This window comes from Anguilla rostrata, chromosome 15 (assembly GCF_018555375.3).
Source record: "Anguilla rostrata isolate EN2019 chromosome 15, ASM1855537v3, whole genome shotgun sequence".
Lineage (NCBI taxonomy): Eukaryota > Metazoa > Chordata > Actinopteri > Anguilliformes > Anguillidae > Anguilla > Anguilla rostrata.
Window position 1 is genome coordinate 25,197,917 of NC_057947.1, and position 18,689 is coordinate 25,216,605.

Below are 18,689 nucleotides of genomic sequence, written 5' to 3' on the forward strand. Positions count from 1 at the left end.
TGAGCCCAAAGCTGCTGTCAACCTTCCATTTATTTATTTTGATATCAGGAGTCAAAAATGCTCTTAAAACACAAATATGTTTTTCATGCATTTGAATCAATGTTCTCTCCTCCAAAGTCGTAAACATGTGTTACATTATCAAGCTAATACTGAACATACAAATCAAGCAGTGGGATTTAAGAATACAAGATTTAGTTACTTGATTTTCTTGGTTTGTGATTATCTTCAAAGAATAATGCACAAAACTAAGTTCTGAGTTGCCACTGAATTCTGTTTTTAACCATCCTTCTTTATGGTGTTCAGAGCATTTTCAATGCTATTTTTTTCTTTTTTAAAAATGAAACAACTAGAAGAGAAGAAAAACCTTGATGTTTTTGTCATGAGAAAAATGGGAGTCCCAAGACTGATGTCTCTTTTAATAAGAGAGAGACTGAGGGGAAAAGAATCTTCTTATTTATAGATAAATAGCCCGGGAACAAAGACGTTTTTCTTTTATCGTCGTGTCGTTTCTCAAAGCATGCCCGTTTCTCTCGTTCCTGAAGGTCATCATCCTTTCAGGGCCCGCGTTTCATTGTTGACTCCAATGAATTCCTTTGTGTTCGGCTCCGGGCAGGAAGGGGTCTAAATATTCCCGACTGTTGAGAAACGCGTCAGGCAAATCAGCAATAATTAGAGCCGCATCGTCGCTGCGGATTTCTGGTCCGTGCGCCACCTTCGCCAGCCTCTCGTTAGAAACGTCTCCACCTACCTCCCGTCGCCACGGCAGCCCTCTGTTCCTGCCGTCTCCACGGCGGCCCTCCGTTCCTGCCTCCTGCTCTTAAAACCGCCAATAACCAGGAACTGGAGCTGACCCTGGAAACCACCCACCTTCAGATCCAAAACAGTCTACAGTGTGGCCGAAGCATTATGACTCAGATTCAGTGCCGTATTTTCTGAGGTGATGCCGAGGACTTTTGTCTGAGAGATGCATGCTTCTACAGGGATGGTGAGATTGTTATGTTCCTCACTTAGGCCTGTAAATGTGTGCTGGATGGTACTAAGTGTCAGTGTAATGAGAGCGCCAACAAAACAGCCCATGAGGGTGTGGCATCCCTTTATTTTTTTTCCTCTGTAGAGAGCTAAGCAGAAAACCGTAGGAGAGAAGACTCAGGTGCCTGTATGTAACACTCACAAGCTAAACAGTGTGTGATAAATCACACCTGGAGCATGCTTTCTCCCATGATTTCTCCAATGATCTCTCTCAGATTGGCTGGGTACTGGCTGGTAATGGGCAGTTTGAAAGCTTACAGTGGAGAGGACTGACCTTTAGCCCCTATTTACATTAATCAGTCTTGTGACCTACACTGCTGCCATGGTACTGGATTTTTGGGGCTTGGATGTGCCAATAATTACCTCAAACACAAGAGCAGATGGAGGAAAACATCAGGCATGCTTTGTGCTGAGAATCCCACTCAATTAACAGAACAACAGCGTATGTACACACACATGCGCGCACACACGCACACACACACATTGACACCCTCTCACCACACACTTAAAAAGGTGTGCTCAGCTTTTATTATGACGAGAGAAAAAAAAGAAGCTCTCAAACATTGCATTATCTCTCAACATGTGAATCCAATCAGACCTTGAAATTATTTTCATTTCCCCTGTGAAAAACAGATTTGGGAATTACACCAAGATATAATGTTTGACTTGGATTACTGTGCCCAGCATGGGGCAAGTGGTCACGCTGCTTTTTCAAGAGGCCATTTTGATTAAAATTGGAAAGGTAAATTCAAATGCGACAGCGTAGCTAAGCTTTGATGTTTTTTTTTTTGTGTGTGTTTTTTTTCAGTGGCACCTCAGGTGGATTTTAATGACTGGAGAGAAATGCAGTGGAGTGAAATGGCTCCTTGCCGACCAGAGGACACGGGCGCAGAACAGGAGCCAAAGCGAGCGTGTTCACCCAGGGAGCCGTGCTGCTGGGACTCTTCACTGAGCCGCCGCAACCCTCTCCTGCCGCAGGGAGCTTCATCAAGGTCAATCACCGCACTACATGCACACACACATGCACATGCGCACATACACACACACATGCACAGGCACACGCACACACACACACATGCACATGGACCGCAACACACACATGACACAGCACAACACACACACCACACATGACACATGCACACACACACGACACACATGCACACCACATGCACACCACATGCACAGCACACGACACACACGCACAGCACAGGCACACACAGCACACACATGACACAGCACAGGCACACCACATACACACACACAGCACACACTGCACACACACACACGCACGCATGCATCACACACAACGCATCACTGTGCATGCATGTGGCATAAAGAGGCATTCATGTGCACAGGTAGCCTATATGTGCATGTGTGAGAGAAAATGCATATTTGCATGCTCATGCAGGTATGTGGAAGAATGTGCATATGTGTGTGTGTGTGTGTGTGTGACCATGGGATAGAATGCAGGGCCGTGTATGTGTATATGTGGAAGTATATGTAAAGATTATTTGACACATTGGTCAAAACCATACTATTCCCCTTGGGGTTCCTCATGCTATAAATCTACACCTGCCTATTAAACCAACAGGGTAAATTCCCTATACAGCGTGGTTCATGTCACAATAAAAAGCATTTTTTATGGGTTGTGACAAGAAAGCGCTATTAAATAGATAAAACATATGAAATGGGCACCTGGAGGATTATAAAAAAAGAATTGCCTCGATAACACACAAACACCCGAAACAGCATCCCTATCTAGGTACGCAAGAACTGAAGCTTCAACAACCAACCACCCGCACGTTACATGCAAAAATTACGAGCTTTTGCCACCCTACGTACACAAATTGCATTCTCGCTTCCGTGGACCTTTCATTCTTTTTCAAAGTGCTTTTGAAAACTGACTCAATGCTGCCCCCTCCTGATCATACAGTATGTTTTCATTGTTACACAATTTTGTGTCCAGGAGGGTTGAAACTATGCCCTCAGTAAAAATAATAATAATATTTTTTAAATTCTGCATACTGATGTTGCAGCAGTACTGATTAATTATTTAAATTATCTTCACGATTAATATGTTTGCAATATATAAAATGTTATTATATCTGTGCCTAGCTTTCATATTAGTTGATCATGGAGTCAGCAGGGCACTGTTTAATGTAATAGAGTACTTTAAAAATGAGGCCTCTGAGTGCACTGCATGAAAAGCACTGAATGAATAAAGCTGTTATTATTTCATTTCAACCATCATTTATCATTTTTTCATAATTTATCGTTGTTTCACGTATTATTCCCACCCTTGATAAAGATGAACAAAAATATTAGCAAAATAAATTGATGAACGATCAATTGCTAAATTCCAAAAGTGCGAGACAGGAACAGTAAACAATCAGTATTCTTTACTCTGCAGAAGAGGAGTCAGTTTACGCAAGAATTCACATCACTTGATGTTTACCTTCACCATAGCAGGTCATCATTTGTTACATTCACTGGTATCCCAAATAAGGTTAATAAGGTTAGATTTAGCTTGAGGAGGCCGTGTGAGGCCCAGGGGTTCCCAAAAGGGGGCCCTAGGGAGCTGCCAGGGGGCCCCTGAGATGATAGAACATTATTGAAAGCTTCAATCACAAAACATCAAGACATGAGTAATTATTCAGCTAAACAAATAATGCAAATTAATAGTATATAAAATATGACCTTTTTACTTTCTGTAGATGTCAGACTCATTTGTTTGCTATGAATGGGGAAAAGGAAAAATAAGATTTTTGCTTTGTAAATATTTGCGGATTACAAAAATGCCAAATTTTTATGGGGTTAATTGGAATAAGCTTGACTAACTGCATTGGAGTGTGTACAGATGGAGTTGCGATGATGACAGGCAGAGAGGTTATCACATCTCCTGGAATATTTCCATGGACACGGGGGGCCTTGGGGGCAAAAAGGTTGAGAACCTGTAGCCTACATTTCATGAGCATTTTTAGTTCAGCGAGTGAATATTCCGTGTATTTCCGGTAAAGTTCGGGAACAGCTCGGTCATATCCGCACCCTAGTCGGCAAATTCCGTACACGACTCGGCCGTTCTCGATGGTGCCGCTGAGTTGATTTTCGTCTCCCTCGTTCTCCGTGTTGTTGTTCTCGGTGACGCGACGGAGGTGTAGCCTGACGCGGTCTCTTACGTGTCGGCCTGAATAAAAGTGGAGCTCCGAGAGCCCGGGAGTGACGGAGGGAGTCTGTATCGGTAAGGGAAAGCAAGTGTCCGGGACGGGAGGGACACAGGGCACGTCTTCAATACGAAGCAAATGTTGTTGTATTCGGCCCGGATGAAACAAAGAGATCATGGCGGCTGCGGGCTTGTTGCAGGCATTCGGGCTGGGTGGGGAGGTAGCACTGGAAATAGGGAGCGGTGACCGCGACTCATGAGGGATACGCAGCATGTTTGCACAGCCTACTCTGTGATGCAAGCTGTCTAATAAAGGTCTCTGCTCCATGTAATCGAGCGTCATAACACAGATGCATCCGTGTTTGCAGATTACTGTCTTCGCTTTCCCCATCTTGGTTCTCTGCGCACCCATGCATTTGGAAGGTTACCAGAAATAATCACAATAATGCAGAACGGATTCTTTAGCTAGCTAACGGTTTTATTCAGCCATTGTGGATGATAAAATTTACCCTTTTTAGAAGTATTGCTATCCTCTGTTTTGATTACTTATAATCTGTTCGGAAAATGGTGTGTAGCTAGCTATTAGCTTGGTGTATGGGTTTATTTTGCGCCAGCCAGCCACCTAGAAGTTGGAACAAGTTTGCTGGAGAGTATACACCTAATTGCTAGGCTAATCGTAACGTTGGTTAACAACCACTTTGATCAAATGTGACCTGACTGGGACTGGTCTGTATATTTACATGCTCCTTTTTGTGTGTTAAAACTTTGAGTCGACAGGCTGCATTCTCAAACATCTTTTCATTTGAAACGAAAAAGGCGGCAACTTCCGTAGTTTGCAAATGAGTGCATGTCTGCACTAGCCCCGCTGTGTGTAAAGGGGGCGAGTTGCGACCAACTTCGCTTTTTAATGTGTCCGTGGAACTTTTGGGGAAAGAAGCCAGGTGTAGGCAATTTTGGGTAAGGCATATTGACATCAGAAATAGCCATAAACGCATATTAAACATTCTAATGACTTTGTGGGGGGGGGGGGGGGGGGAAGAAGGTATTAATAATAATTGTAAGTCTTGCAAGTGTACAGAAAATTCGTAAGTCTGTGGTCAGAACGAACCATTCATAATAACATTCGTATGAGAGTACCATGTAACTCCAATATTGCGTGTGTGTTAATAGTATGAAAAACTTTAAGATTACAGTGATAATAGATTGCATGTTGTAGCAATTTTCACAATATCAAAGACTTTGTAGTAGGGACTGTGTTAAAACAGTTGACTAGTCGTTCGTGGGGGTGTGCCTCCACGTTTGTACTCTTTTTTTAAAAAAGAAAATCTGATTGACGTTGATTGGGGAACGTGTCTTGCGTCACAAAAGCAGCTCTGTGTTTGATCTTGTGGCGCGCTCTTGTCTTTGCGTGTTGGAGCTAGCCATTGCTGCTAGCTGTCATAGCCTCGTACAACCGCCTCATGAGCTTACTTTAAGAACATAAAGATATCTTGTTGTGAGTGAAATATGTGAAGTGAAGCTGGCTTATCATGTTTCCACATTAGCAAAGCTTTTTATGCATTTAAAAAAGCTTCCAACAGTTCCCACCAGCAAGAACAATGCGGTCGGACCTAGCCAAACTAGAATCACATCCTTCGTAAACTCCCAGAAGTGTGATCGTGAGTGGTGAGAAGGCATCTGCTCTCCTTGCCAGAATGGTTTTAATGGATGTTTTACCAATGAGCGTAGTGATAGGGAATAGCTTTTGAGAACTTCTGGCCTATCTCACACCAGAGTATATGGGGCTTGAAAATGCATGTGCGGGCTGCTGGGTAGCTCACAGGGTAAAAGCGCTGCTTCAGTCTGCACCATGGTCTCAGATCAATTCCGACCTGTGTCATTGCAAACTGTGGTCAGAAGCCCTGCAGGCAGCCAGCTCTGCTGTTCACCGTTTGCTTCACATCACCCAAGGGATACGTCAGATTCAGATAGCAGTGTGACCCCTGTTGGCTGTCTGGGTGATTGCGGCTTGCTATCTGCACACATATGAAGCAGCCAAAAGCAGCTAGCTGACATCATGTGTACTGTGAATTGTCTTAATTCTCCCGTGAATATATCAGTATGCTTATACATAGTTTTTCATCACACATTTGGGTGGGATTGGACATGCCCAAAAAAAAAAAATCACTAATCTGTACATAGCACTTTAGCCTAAACTAAATGGTGTTTAACAGTGGATGTCTGGACTCTGGACCTTGCTTAACGTTCCAATAATTTGCCACTATGTAACTGAGAATTGGAAAATGAAGAACGCTATACTGCAGTTGCATTCATTATTAAGAGACAAAGCTCAAAATTTAGCTGATTGACTGGTGGAAGAATGAAAAAGGATGTCCCACCTTCTCACGTTTTGCAAATGCTGCCCATCCATTCCTGCTGCTTCTATCCCGCAGAGGTTTTTCTGCGGCAGGAGTTTTTGTCGGTAGAATTCGCAGTCGTGTCCCTCCACATGTGGATATGTTACTGTTCCTCAGTAAAACTCTGTTTGATTGAACTTTAATGGGATTTTAAATTACATTACTCTGCCACTTAACCAAGGGCAGATCATGACAGTAAGACAGATTACCTTATGCGGTCTAGTATTTAAACAAAAATGAGCACTGTTAATATTACGACCTTTTTTCAGATGTACTACCTGAACCATTTTTCATTGTCAGACTTTCTGTTTTTAAGGTGTATTTGTTGTTCATTGCTGTTACAGAAGTTGAAAATTTGTCCATCTTTTTAAAAAAATGATTAGGCTTATCTGACCTTTCACCCTTGGGTATAACACTGAAGGCTGCTGACCTCTTGACTGGGCTGCACAGAATGGTTGTAGCAGTTGTGTTGTTACCGTGTGTGGCATTCTCGGATACATATTGCCTTTTTTTTTTTTTTTTTTAAATAAATAAAATTTCATGAGTCGAATAGAGCAGTTTTTGTAGTTAATAACCACGGGACCAGTTGCGGTTTGCCATAAGCACCGTGTGATGAGATCTCTAATGACCGCAGTGAGCCAGAACCCCGGTTTAACATCCAACCGTCCACACTGCCAGGAGCGCACTTCTGAGCTGCTGGCGTTGTCCGGTATGCAAAGCGGCAGTTGCGCAAGACGAGTTCCTGAGGGAATTGCTGCAGTGCATGCATGCATTACTCCAGTCCACAGCTGGGCGGGGCTAATCAGGCCTGTACATGGCCAACACCTGTTCCTCTGACCTCCCCCGGAGGTGTGTTTAACCCAGAGCTGTGGGAAACGGACAGGGGAGAGGGGGGCGGAGTGGGAGGGGGGCAGTTTCACTGCGGCAGGGCGAGCAAAGGTGTCATTCCTCCAACTTTGAGACGGATGATCTCTTCAGAGGAGAATGGTGTGCGTGCGTGCGTGTGTTCGCACAGCCAGTACAGTTTCTAAAAGTGAATCACTCCCCCGATCTTCAGCAGTGTATCTCAGGTATTTCCTTTTCAGATTCTCTGTGGAGCCAAAATGGATGCTGATTTTTTTCCCCCCCATCTTTGCGGCTGTAGCACTTGCGTCTACTTTTCATTCGTCTGCTCAGAGCTGAAGCAGGTGTCCTTTGCCGAGTGGTACCCTGCCGGTCCGCGTGAGGCTGTAACTGCCCCCTGAGTGCCTGTATAGCTCAGCTGCGCTCCTTGTTAAACAGACTTCCTCATGCCTCCCATGCTGGTCATAACATGCCGTTATGGTTTTAAAATTTCTGCCGGCCATTAAAGGAGGAAGGGGGAGGCGTTTTGATTGGCTGCCAGCACTGGGCATGTTCTTGGTTTTACACTATGAAGCAGGGGTGTCTGGGTCCTCTCGCATCCAGAAAAAACATAACTCTCATGAATTGAGTGCTAAAAAAGATTTAACTCTCAAAAGCAGTAAGAGCGTTCAGAGGGCATTCACACACATCCCGGGGTTCAGTGCACTTAAAAGGGTTGAAACTGGCCTCTGTGATGGCAGAGAGCAGTGCTGCTGTAGTGGCAGGAGGAGCGTTGTCATGGTAACAGCGGCTCCTTGGGCCCCAGAAGCGCTCGGACGCGGTTATCGGATAAGCATGTGATCAGGGCGCCTGTAGAAGACCAGCTTCTCCGTTGGAGGAGAGGTTGACAGGCGAATCCGCCCCAGCGCTGAGCAGAAGCTGAATGCTCTCTGTGTCCTCCACACACCGGTGAACGCTGACCAGACTAAGACACGCAGCAGACTCTAGTAGAGTTCCAGGCTACACTGGATACAAGATCACTTTGTGTCGGTGTGAAGTGTTAGCTAATTTTACACTAAGGTTTCTGCTGCGTCGGTGCTCAACATACACAAGAACGGAATAGTAAAAAAAGAGCTCTCTGGTCAGAAATGTACAGGGTAGTACTGATTCACCCATAAAATGGAGAGACAAAGGACAGCTTAGTCTCAAACACTCATGATTTTTGCTGTTGCAGAAATGCAAGCACAGGCTCACAGATGCTGGCATTTTGTCCTGTAATCAGAGCTCTCTGGTACATATCTTTCACGTCCATTCTATCTCAACTCATTTTTATCTAACCGTTATTAATAAACCTTTTCAGATGTTCATGTTTTTTCTGCATTTGGGTTTATCAACACACTATAACCCTCTTGGGTACTGTGAGAAAGCAGTCTGGTGACATGGAAACTTCAACGTCTGTTTGATTCTGTGGTAAACCATAAAACCTCTGAGTGTTTCTGAACAATGCATTCCAGTCGCTCACTGTAATATTGTTAAAGACGTCACTTCTAGATAATGTTTGAAGGAGACAAGTTCTTGCAGACTCATTGGAGAACTAGAAGTCACATAGAATTATTAAATCAAACTTTATCTTTACAAGTCATAAAGATATAAAGCAACACTTACCATTAATGGTCCCTCATAAGCACTACATGGCATGTTCATAATTTGACATTTAGAAGATGCTTTTATCCAGAATGGCTTACACAGCTTAATTACCACAAAAACATTAATAAATGCTTATGTCAGTAATCCTATATGATGGTGTGCCACTTGGTAATGAATGGAAATGAATCCATTGGTGCATCAGTGGGCCATAACACCATATGCCTATTTGATATTGACTGAAGCGTATTTTACTGACTCTGCGCCCCCAGCGAACTCGATGACCATGGAATCAGCCGCCGAGTCACAGCAGGGTGCGGACGCTGCTGTCTCTGAGACCGACAGCCAGCAGCTCTCCCAGGCGCAGATCGCCAGCCTGGCGCAGGTGAGGCCGCCGCCACTGATCCAGGATCAGTCCACACGCCCCCCACACGTACACACCAGAGCTACCGTAGAGTACAGTCTACACACCAGAGCTACCGTAGAGTACGGTCTACACACCAGAGCTACCGTAGAGTACGGTCTACACACCAGAGCTACCGTAGAGTACAGTCTACACAGCAGAGCTACCGTAGACTACGGTCTGTCTGTTTCAGGATCAGTACTCACGCTCCCCACATGTACACACCAGAGCTACCGTAGAGTACGGTCTATACACCAGAGCTACCGTAGAGTACGCTCAGGCTGTTTCAGGATCAGTCTACACCCCCACACACACGTACACACCAGAGCTACCGTAGAGTACGCTCAGGCTGTTTTAGGATCAGTCTACACCCCCACACACACGTACACACCAGAGCTACCGTAGAGTACGCTCAGGCTGTTTTAGGATCAGTCTACACCCCCACACACACGTACACACCAGAGCTACCGTAGAGTACGGTCTGTTGTTTCAGGATCAGCTCACCCAAGCCTGCTCCCCAGCCAATGGGATTTAAAACTCCCATATTGGTACAAGATTAGACCCATTCCTTCTTGAAGGAAAAGTTTAGCAGTGTAGGCTGTGAGTCATTGCCTTGTGTTGATGTTTGTTTGTTCATTTATTTATTTATTTTACATAAAGTCACTGCTTGGTTATGTGTGAAAAATAATTATTTATACTTGAGGAGTTTCTTACTGAATATTTCAGTCATGCATCCTGTTTATGTTTTCGTTTTGTGAGACTCTGGCGGGAGATGTGTTATCTCTAATACAATCTGGCACATCCTGGCATTCCAGCTCTTAAACCCATTAATCCAGTCTCTGATTTTAGAGGAAATTCATTCAAATAGGTGCAGGATGTCACTCAGTGAAGGGCAGAATTCTTTCTCATAGGTCACATGATCAATTCTGATTGGGCCTCATGTTTAAATCTGTTGCCGACGGGTTAGCATGCTGAGTCACATGACACGCTCGGAAACATTATGGGGCAGGGTTACCCCATCAAACCACTGACCGGCTGTGAGATGGGAACTAAACATCAAAGCACAAAAACATCTTGGGAGAGCTTCCACCCCACACACAATCATGTATGCCAAAGGGAAGGGAGGCCTGGCATGTGGTTATAGACTTACGTTGCTGTAGGTGCATGTTTATTTGTGTGCATCTAGGAGCGTGTGCTTACGCATATGTTTGTACACGCGCACGTGTGATAGTGTGCATACATTTATGTTGATGTGCTGTATGTCTGTGCATATGTGCATGAGAATACTTTTATGTTGGTGTACGTGCACGTGTGCACGCGTGGGTGTGTGCACTTGTGTCGGTGCATGCGTGTGAGGGCGCTTGTATTGGTGTACGTTTGGGCGTGCGCGCGGGCGGGTGTACGCACGTGCACAGGGTCACACTTCCCTGGTCTCCGCGGGACAGGTTTCCATGGCAGCCGCGCACGCCACCTCGGGCGGCCCCACGGTCACGCTGGTGCAGCTGCCCAACGGGCAGACGGTGCAGGTGCACGGCGTCATCCAGGCCGCCCAGCCGTCCGTCATACAGTCTCCGCAGGTGCAGACCGTCCAGGTGAGCCTCCCGCCCGCCACCGCGGGGCCACAGAAATCAAGTCACCTGACTAGGGTTCTGGCGAATGTTTGGTAAACATTAGCCAAATGATATAAAGGTAAATTATAACTACAGCTAATTGCTATAATCACGGTTCTGTGGTGATCATTTCACTTGGTGAGATGAGTGTTTTCCCTGTGCACAATGATATGTGATTAGCTTAGCCCAGCTGAAGACAGGGCCCCAGCCATTCCTGTCCGTATAACGCGTGCTGCGCTTGCAGATCTCCACGATTGCGGAGAGCGAGGACTCGCAGGAGTCTGTGGACTCTGTGACTGACTCTCAGAAGCGCCGCGAGATCCTGTCCAGACGACCCTCCTACAGGTACGCACACGTCTGCTGGCATGGCCTGCTGGGGATTCCACTGTGTGTGTGTGTGTGTGTGTGTGTGTGTGTGCGTGCGTGCGTGCCTGTATGTGAATATGCATGTGCGCATATGTATAAAGTTAAGAATAAATGTTGATGAACAAGTGAACTGTGCAGAGTGTGTGTTAGTTTGGTGGGCCATTTTAGACACTCACTGAGCAGTACAGTGCCTTTGTCACAGTAAACCTGATCCCCCCCCCCCCCCCCATGCTCTCCCCTCTGCAGGAAGATCCTGAATGACTTGTCGTCAGACGCACCCGGGGTACCGCGCATCGAGGAGGAGAAATCAGAGGAAGACTCCGCCCCCGCCATCACTACGGTTACCGTGCCCACGCCCATCTATCAGACCAGCAGCGGACAGTACAGTACGCCACCATGCTCCGCCCCGCCCCGCCCCATCCATGTAGACATGAAACCCAACCACACCGCACTTCACGTGCACACACACCTGCAGATTCTGCCTTGTGTCCCCCTTCTCTCTGGTAGCAGATACTGTCTGCTGTGTCACAGTAGCACATTTGCTGAGTACATAGCTGCTTCACACACAGGAAGAAGAGCAGGGGTTTTCAAATATGAGCTCACGACCAATGATAAAATGCATCTACTGTGGCCCGCAGTTAAAATGGGGATTTATACATGTTTAGATATGGAATTAAAATGTGCTTTAACACGCAATCTGACCTCCACTTGCACTGTGACTTGTACAGTGACCCCTAGTGTCCGCAGCCATGGAGTCTCAGCGTCTCCATAGTTACGTGTGCTTCCTGTCCCCCCCGCAGTCGCCATCACGCAGGGCGGGGCGATCCAGCTGGCCAATAACGGCACGGACGGCGTGCAGGGGCTGCAGACGCTGACCATGACCAACGCAGCGGCTGCGCAGCAGGGCACCACCATCCTGCAGTATGCGCAGACCAGCGACGGCCAGCAGATCCTGGTGCCCAGCAACCAGGTAGTGGTGCAAGGTGAGCGTGAGCGTGCAGGAGGTCTGCGTGCTGTACACACGCATAGGGCCCCTACTACAACTGGGGCACCCGTTGTGTGTGTTACCGTCATTGGAACAGTTCTTCTTTCATGAGTAAAATAACATTAGCATACCCTGCTCTGGGTAAATATGTTCAGTGAAAGGTTGTTTCTTGCCTCGTGTAATTCAGTAGTCAATGTGGTCATTTGGTGGTTATGCCAAACTCATTGGTTGATTGGCCTTATATAACCGTATAACTGCGCTTTATGACAGCCAGTGTGGTATACTCAACTACAGCAGATACAGAGGGAGACAGTGGATTTCTACTGAAAGAGAACTGTCGCAGTCTGAATATGTGTATATTAGAACAGAGACACAGTACCCCTCACATATGAGATCATTGTACTCAATCCCTGAAGCTGTTTTATGGATTTGAACCTGTAACCCCACCCCTCCCCCCCCCAGCCGCCTCCGGTGACGTCCAGGCCTATCAGATCCGCACAGCCCCCACCAGCACCATCGCCCCTGGGGTGGTGATGACATCGTCCTCCTCCCTGCCGAGTCAGGGCGGGGCCGAGGAGGCCACGCGCAAACGGGAGGTGCGGCTGATGAAGAACAGGTATGGGCTCGCCGGGGCCACCTGCTGGTGTGTTCAGGGTGTGCAGCCTTCGCCCTGTCCTCCACAGGACTTTAAAATCAGCAGGAGGCTCAGGGGTTTGTGCCCGCGTCCTGAACAGCCGTACGCAACGACTGCACGTGCAAAGACATCTAGCGCTTCCTGTTTGCAATACCACTAGCTCTAAGTGGCAGTATAATTATCAATTCCTGTAATAATTTCTGTTTTTATCAGTCAGTTCAGTGCACTTATGTTTGTTCCTTTGTAAATCCAGTAATGGATCAATAAAGACATAAAGCAGTTTCCAGAGCAGCAGGAATTGCCGAACATTGTTAGCACTCACTCATAATGCTACAACTCCTGTACTGTCTTTATAAAAATGTTCTGACAGAATGAGTGAGAGTGACATGCAGTTAAAATGAGAAACTGGCAGGAGCACATATTCTGAGGAGCTTGAGGATTCTTACACTTCTGGAACATTCTGGCTTTCAGGGACCTGGTGCATTTGCCTAAGGGCAGGGGCAGAAAATTAGGATTTGATAGGTGTCTCTCCTCAGACGTAATTTAAAGGCCTTTACCTTTGGAGCAGATGAAGTATGAAAGCCTCATTAGCGTTTGTAATGCGTTATGCAGTCAATAGAAGAATGAGTTTCTCTGATTGTAATTCTCCTTTCTGCCACAGGGAGGCAGCGCGCGAGTGTCGCAGAAAGAAAAAAGAGTATGTCAAGTGTCTGGAGAACCGTGTGGCCGTTTTGGAGAACCAGAACAAGACCCTCATCGAGGAGCTCAAAGCACTTAAAGACCTGTACTGCCATAAATCTGAGTAGCCCCTCCTCAGCCCCGGTCCCGGCCCCGCCCCCTCTCCACCTAGCTTCTGCCCACCTGTACAGAGACTCCGCCCAGAGCCAACCGCCTGGTCAGAGACGGACGGAGACTTCATTGTTTTCTAAATGGTTTTTTAACGCTACAAACTGCCTATGAGAAAAATACAGGAACACAAAGAGGAAGAAAGTATCTCCCTTTACCGCTGAGCATGACCTATAAAAACAAAAACAAAAAACAAGAATAAGATGAACTGTTGACTGTAGAAATCCATTTCCTGTTTCTTCCAGTTACCAAGAGCACAGAGAGGTGAAAGGGTAATGATGTGCACTGGGACAGGATCTGGCATTGAGGAGCAGCTCCACTGGGCAGGAGATTGGATTCCCTCAGCTGTGTGTTCCAGTTCGGTCACTGCATGGCTGGACTTCGGTTGAGAAAGGAACGAAAGTTCTATGAAAGGAAGCGTCACAGCTTTGGGGGGAAAATCTGCCATTTTATCTCCCTGCCCCCCCCCCCCCAATACCGCCCACTCTTTTTCGACTTATTGACCAATAAGAGCAATGGAATGGCCTTCGATGTCATCACTACCTGCGCCCCTAGCGTGAGAATTTCCCGTGGGTGGTGTACATCTGTTACTTTTTTTTTTTTTTTTGAGGAGAGCAGACCAAGGATTGTTATCAAACATGATATGTTCCGTTTCAGTATTTTTAACCCTTTTTTGTACTTCTCATTTCCGTTTTTTTTAAAAATGTTTGTTTTATTTTTTATGACCTTACGAGTATGGTTTAAAAGTGTCACTTACGCGTGAGAGAGGGTTGATGCCTGATCCATGATTATTGCTGCAGGCGTTCAGCAGCTAGCACGGACTCTGGAGCGTCCACGCATGTAGTGCTCACCTGTCAAGTTTTCCCTCAGCCCACAGAGCACCATGCTTTCATTTCAGCGTTGGTGCCTGTATTACAGTCAGATTTACTCTCCCGAGTGCTTCTGCCAGGGAGCTGTGAGACTGGGGTCCCTCTTCCGCTGTAGAGGCTGGCTCATTACACCCCTTTGCTTCTGCAGATCTGCAGCCAGGCTGCCCGATTATATGGCTTTTCCACTGTGGAGCTGGGGCCAGCCTGGCTCAATATCCCTGTCCCACTGCACCAATCGACAGTGGCAAAAAGCCTCAGCGAAAGCAGCATGGCCGTGCAATTTACAGGCTCCAGGACTGAGGCTGAGCCATGGATGTTCATGTTCAATGGAGGTTCCAGCTGTAAAGCTTATGCCTGTGGGAAAGGCCGTACAGTGGTTTAAAAAAAAACCTGCATCACCTTCTTCAACAACTGAAAGAGAAATAATTTTTCTTCTGTGTTGTCACTTGGAGCCAGTGTTCACATTTTGGGTTTTGCAGAATTAAGTTTTTTCTATATTTACAACTTTTCATTCATTTGCAACTGTTATGTACATTGCATTACAATCACTCACTTTCAACCAATAAGGAATTTGTATTTAAAACAAAAAAAGGTCTGCTGCAGCAAATATGAAATTTTTGGCAGCTATTTGACAAAAAGGCCTTTGAACATAGTGTGTGTTTTTGGGTGTTCTTTTCTGTTTGTGTATAGAAAGCTGAGAGTGTCTATGCCAGCATTTGGTCCCTGGCTTATCTATCTCATAATGTTCCATGTATGTACTGTACAGATACCACAACATTTTGAAATGACAAGTGAATATATTGATATTAAGGTTCAGACGTAGACTTTAGCCTTTGCTCCAGCCTAAAGCATAACACCTGTTCAGCTCCGCAAGTTATTTTAATAGCAAATATTTTAACCAGAAAATCCAGCAATATGAAACGCTTAAATTAGCAGCTGTATTTCGCTGGTGCATTTGGTACAGTGTGGCTGCTTCGGAAATGGCAGTAACCTGTGAAGTTCACAGTAATATGTAAACTGTGCACAAAGGGAATTCTGGGAGGTGAAGTCAAAGCCTTATATAAGAAGCAGCTTAGCTTTGGTGCGACACCTTTGAAAGATGTTACAGTCCGGCTTCCCAGCAGCCTCTTGCAGCACCTATCCTTCAGATTAATAGATACTTTACTGACATAAAAACGAATTACTGATTTGGTTAATTATGGGTCCTTCTTACAGTTTGATAATCTTCATACTCAGGACAAAGGTAGCCACTAAATTAGTGGTGTCGTACGTGATCTATAAGCAGTTGAACAAAACTCTTTCTTATTGGACACAAGGCTTCTGTTGCTTTGCAGTGTAACATGCCTTTCAGAGTGGCTATGTCCAAACCTATTTCAAGCAGTTATGAAACGATAGCAAATGTATACTTAGCTAAGCCATGAGCCAGGCCCACAGAATTTGTCCGGGCTCATAAATGGTGTGAGGGAAATGCTTAACTAGATAAGAACCAGTCTGAACATGTTCACATGTAGTCACTTTTTAATGTGGATATGAACTAATAACTGCTTTGCTTGCTTTATTTTTATACATTAAAGGATTGTTAATGTACAGCCTTCATATAAGCGTTTAATATTCAAGAATTTTGCGGGGGGGTAGTTTTGGTCACAGTGAGAAATCTGGAAACCTTTGACCCAATCAGAATCCCAGATTTCACACGAGCCCTTAAAGGGAAAGAAAAAAGGCACCTTGATCCGCGGGACTTTGGTGGGTGACCCGTGTGAAGGCCCAACACGGTTTCTGTGTAGCTGATTGTGATCGCATTGTCCGGCCCAGTATGCATTATGCTGAGGCCCGATGGACCAGGGACTACACCAGCAGCTCATGCCTAAGCTCTTGCATCAGGGAGTGCGGTAGCTGGAATGGCTGAGGATGGGTACAAACACACACATCTCACAAGGATAAAACAGGGTTATGGGAGTATGTACATGTGGCATACATTTAGCTTCTGTTTACAATGGAGACTGGACAGATATAAAGGGAATAATAATTATATAAAATGAGTAAATATGTACATGTGTGTACATACACATGCATACACACACTACATGCACACACAGTGTATGCATGCAGGCCCAGGTGTACAGTAGAAGAGTCACAGTGCTTCACCCCCCAGCCCTTTTGGGACCTTTCTGCTGGTTAGGGTGCCGATTGGACTGGAGGAGGCTCTGGCATGAAAAGCAGGCCCCGTATAGAAACCATCAGATGGGATGTGTGGAGAAAAACATGGCCAGGATTCATAACTCGCATTAAAAAGGACCTGTGATTCTTGTTTTGTTTAACCTTATGTGCTCTGTATAATGCCAGTTTTATTAAATATGATTTTAAACACTATGTTATTGTACATTCTGTAATCCTGTTAGCTGCTTCTTTGTTGTGTTTTTCAGTAGCCGCGCAGTGCATTGTATATGCTGATTGCCTGATTTGCAAACGGACTCATAGGTTATGCATTACCACTAACCAAGAACAGAAAACCTGCACTGGCCCTAGTTTTAAAGCATCCTATGACACCAGCCTGTTGTAATACCCTTTTATAGACGTTTGTGTAAAGCCACATTAAAGTTGCTTTCAAAGTTACTTCGCTTTGTTGTCATTTGTCCTCTTTCTGTAAAAGTCTGAGCCAATGAGGCCTGTTTTCAGAAGAAAGATGCAGGGAATTGTGGGTGATGACTGTGGGTCTGTCCGCTTTATCGTTGAGCTGGAGGCCGTGAGTCATTATGTCCGTCTGCTTTGTATTTTGAGGGTTTCACACCTCAGAACAGGAATCTTTGGGAAGCACTTGGTGTAGTGAAGGAGAGTGAGGTATTTTGAGAGGATGCTACAGGAAGTGATATTAACTCTTGGTGTCACTACTGTGCATTTTTGTTCGGTTGTGTATCCTGCTAAAGCAGTAGCCCTGGATGCTGTGGTACTGCCTTATAATTGAACTCAGACTGATAGTGCTAACTGTGGCCAGTGACTCCACAGGCCAGTGCATAGCTGGCTGTAGTGTCAAACGGGGAACCGGGATTTCAGTTGCCCGGAATGGGCTCAGCAAGTCAACGGTTTGCCTGGTGTGCTTGCAAGGACTGCATGGTCCACCAGCTGACAATCGCAGTTGATGCAGAAATCCAGTTTGGCTTTGCATTGCATTCCAAACCGTTCCTCCTCCCCATCACTCTCATGCTTGGAACTGTTACCAGTGCATAGAAAGAGAGCGGAACAGGAATCCCTTAAAATAAGCAGCCTGACCAAATTCCATGGGACTGTAAATGTCTATTTGAGTGTGCGCACAGTACTGTACAGGTGACTCAGTGGCTGGAGAGGGCCGTGTGTCACACTGCAGCTCCCCCTTTAAAAATAATTAGACTTCCTGGCTTTAAATCAGGACATCCTGTCTCTGAATAAGACACCAAAAAAAAAAAAAAACAAATCCTTGCCCATCTGCTTCTCTGCACAATCGCACAAAAACAATCACAGCAGTCGCCTGTTTCCCCAATCAGTGCAGCCGGCATTCTGCAATGAAAATACAAATGCAGGCAGCAAAAGACAGAGAGGACATTTTAATTGTGTCTTAAAGCCACAGAATGTTAAGACTTTTGGTATTCAACCTCCCTCCAAAAAATAAAAATAAAAAAAAATTCTAGGTTTGCCTCACACCATCCATTGGACATCCAGGACTGCTGACATAGCTAAATGAGGATTAATCACGCAGTTGGCAATGGCTAAAAGAATCAATACATTCCTTCCCAGATTATATATTTTTTTAAAACTCATCAATCAAAACAAGGAAACACAATGAAATTTAAGTCTTGCTTCATACTTCCGACGCTGACTGAATTTCAGCTGATCTAACAATAGTGTCCAAATGGGGCTGGCAGTAGTCTACTGTATACATATTGTTTCATAC

The 18,689-nt window shown here is 45.5% G+C and overlaps 1 protein-coding gene across 2 annotated transcripts; it reads left to right on the forward strand.

Annotated features, from left to right (window-relative positions):
- Positions 1-1,857: 1,857 nt before the first annotated feature.
- LOC135241151 (cyclic AMP-responsive element-binding protein 1-like) lies at positions 1,858-17,377 on the forward strand. 2 transcript variants are annotated; one of them, XM_064311303.1, is made up of 8 exons: positions 1,858-2,021; positions 9,324-9,436; positions 10,900-11,046; positions 11,309-11,409; positions 11,677-11,816; positions 12,231-12,413; positions 12,878-13,031; positions 13,711-17,377. In XM_064311303.1, exons 2-8 carry the CDS (start codon positions 9,332-9,334, stop codon positions 13,853-13,855), a joined length of 975 nt encoding a protein of 324 aa, XP_064167373.1. In that variant the 5' UTR covers positions 1,858-2,021; positions 9,324-9,331; the 3' UTR covers positions 13,856-17,377. The 2 variants fall into 2 exon arrangements, with proteins under 2 accessions (XP_064167373.1, XP_064167372.1); XM_064311302.1 differs by lacking the exon at positions 1,858-2,021 and adding an exon at positions 4,083-4,267.
- Positions 17,378-18,689: the final 1,312 nt, after the last annotated feature.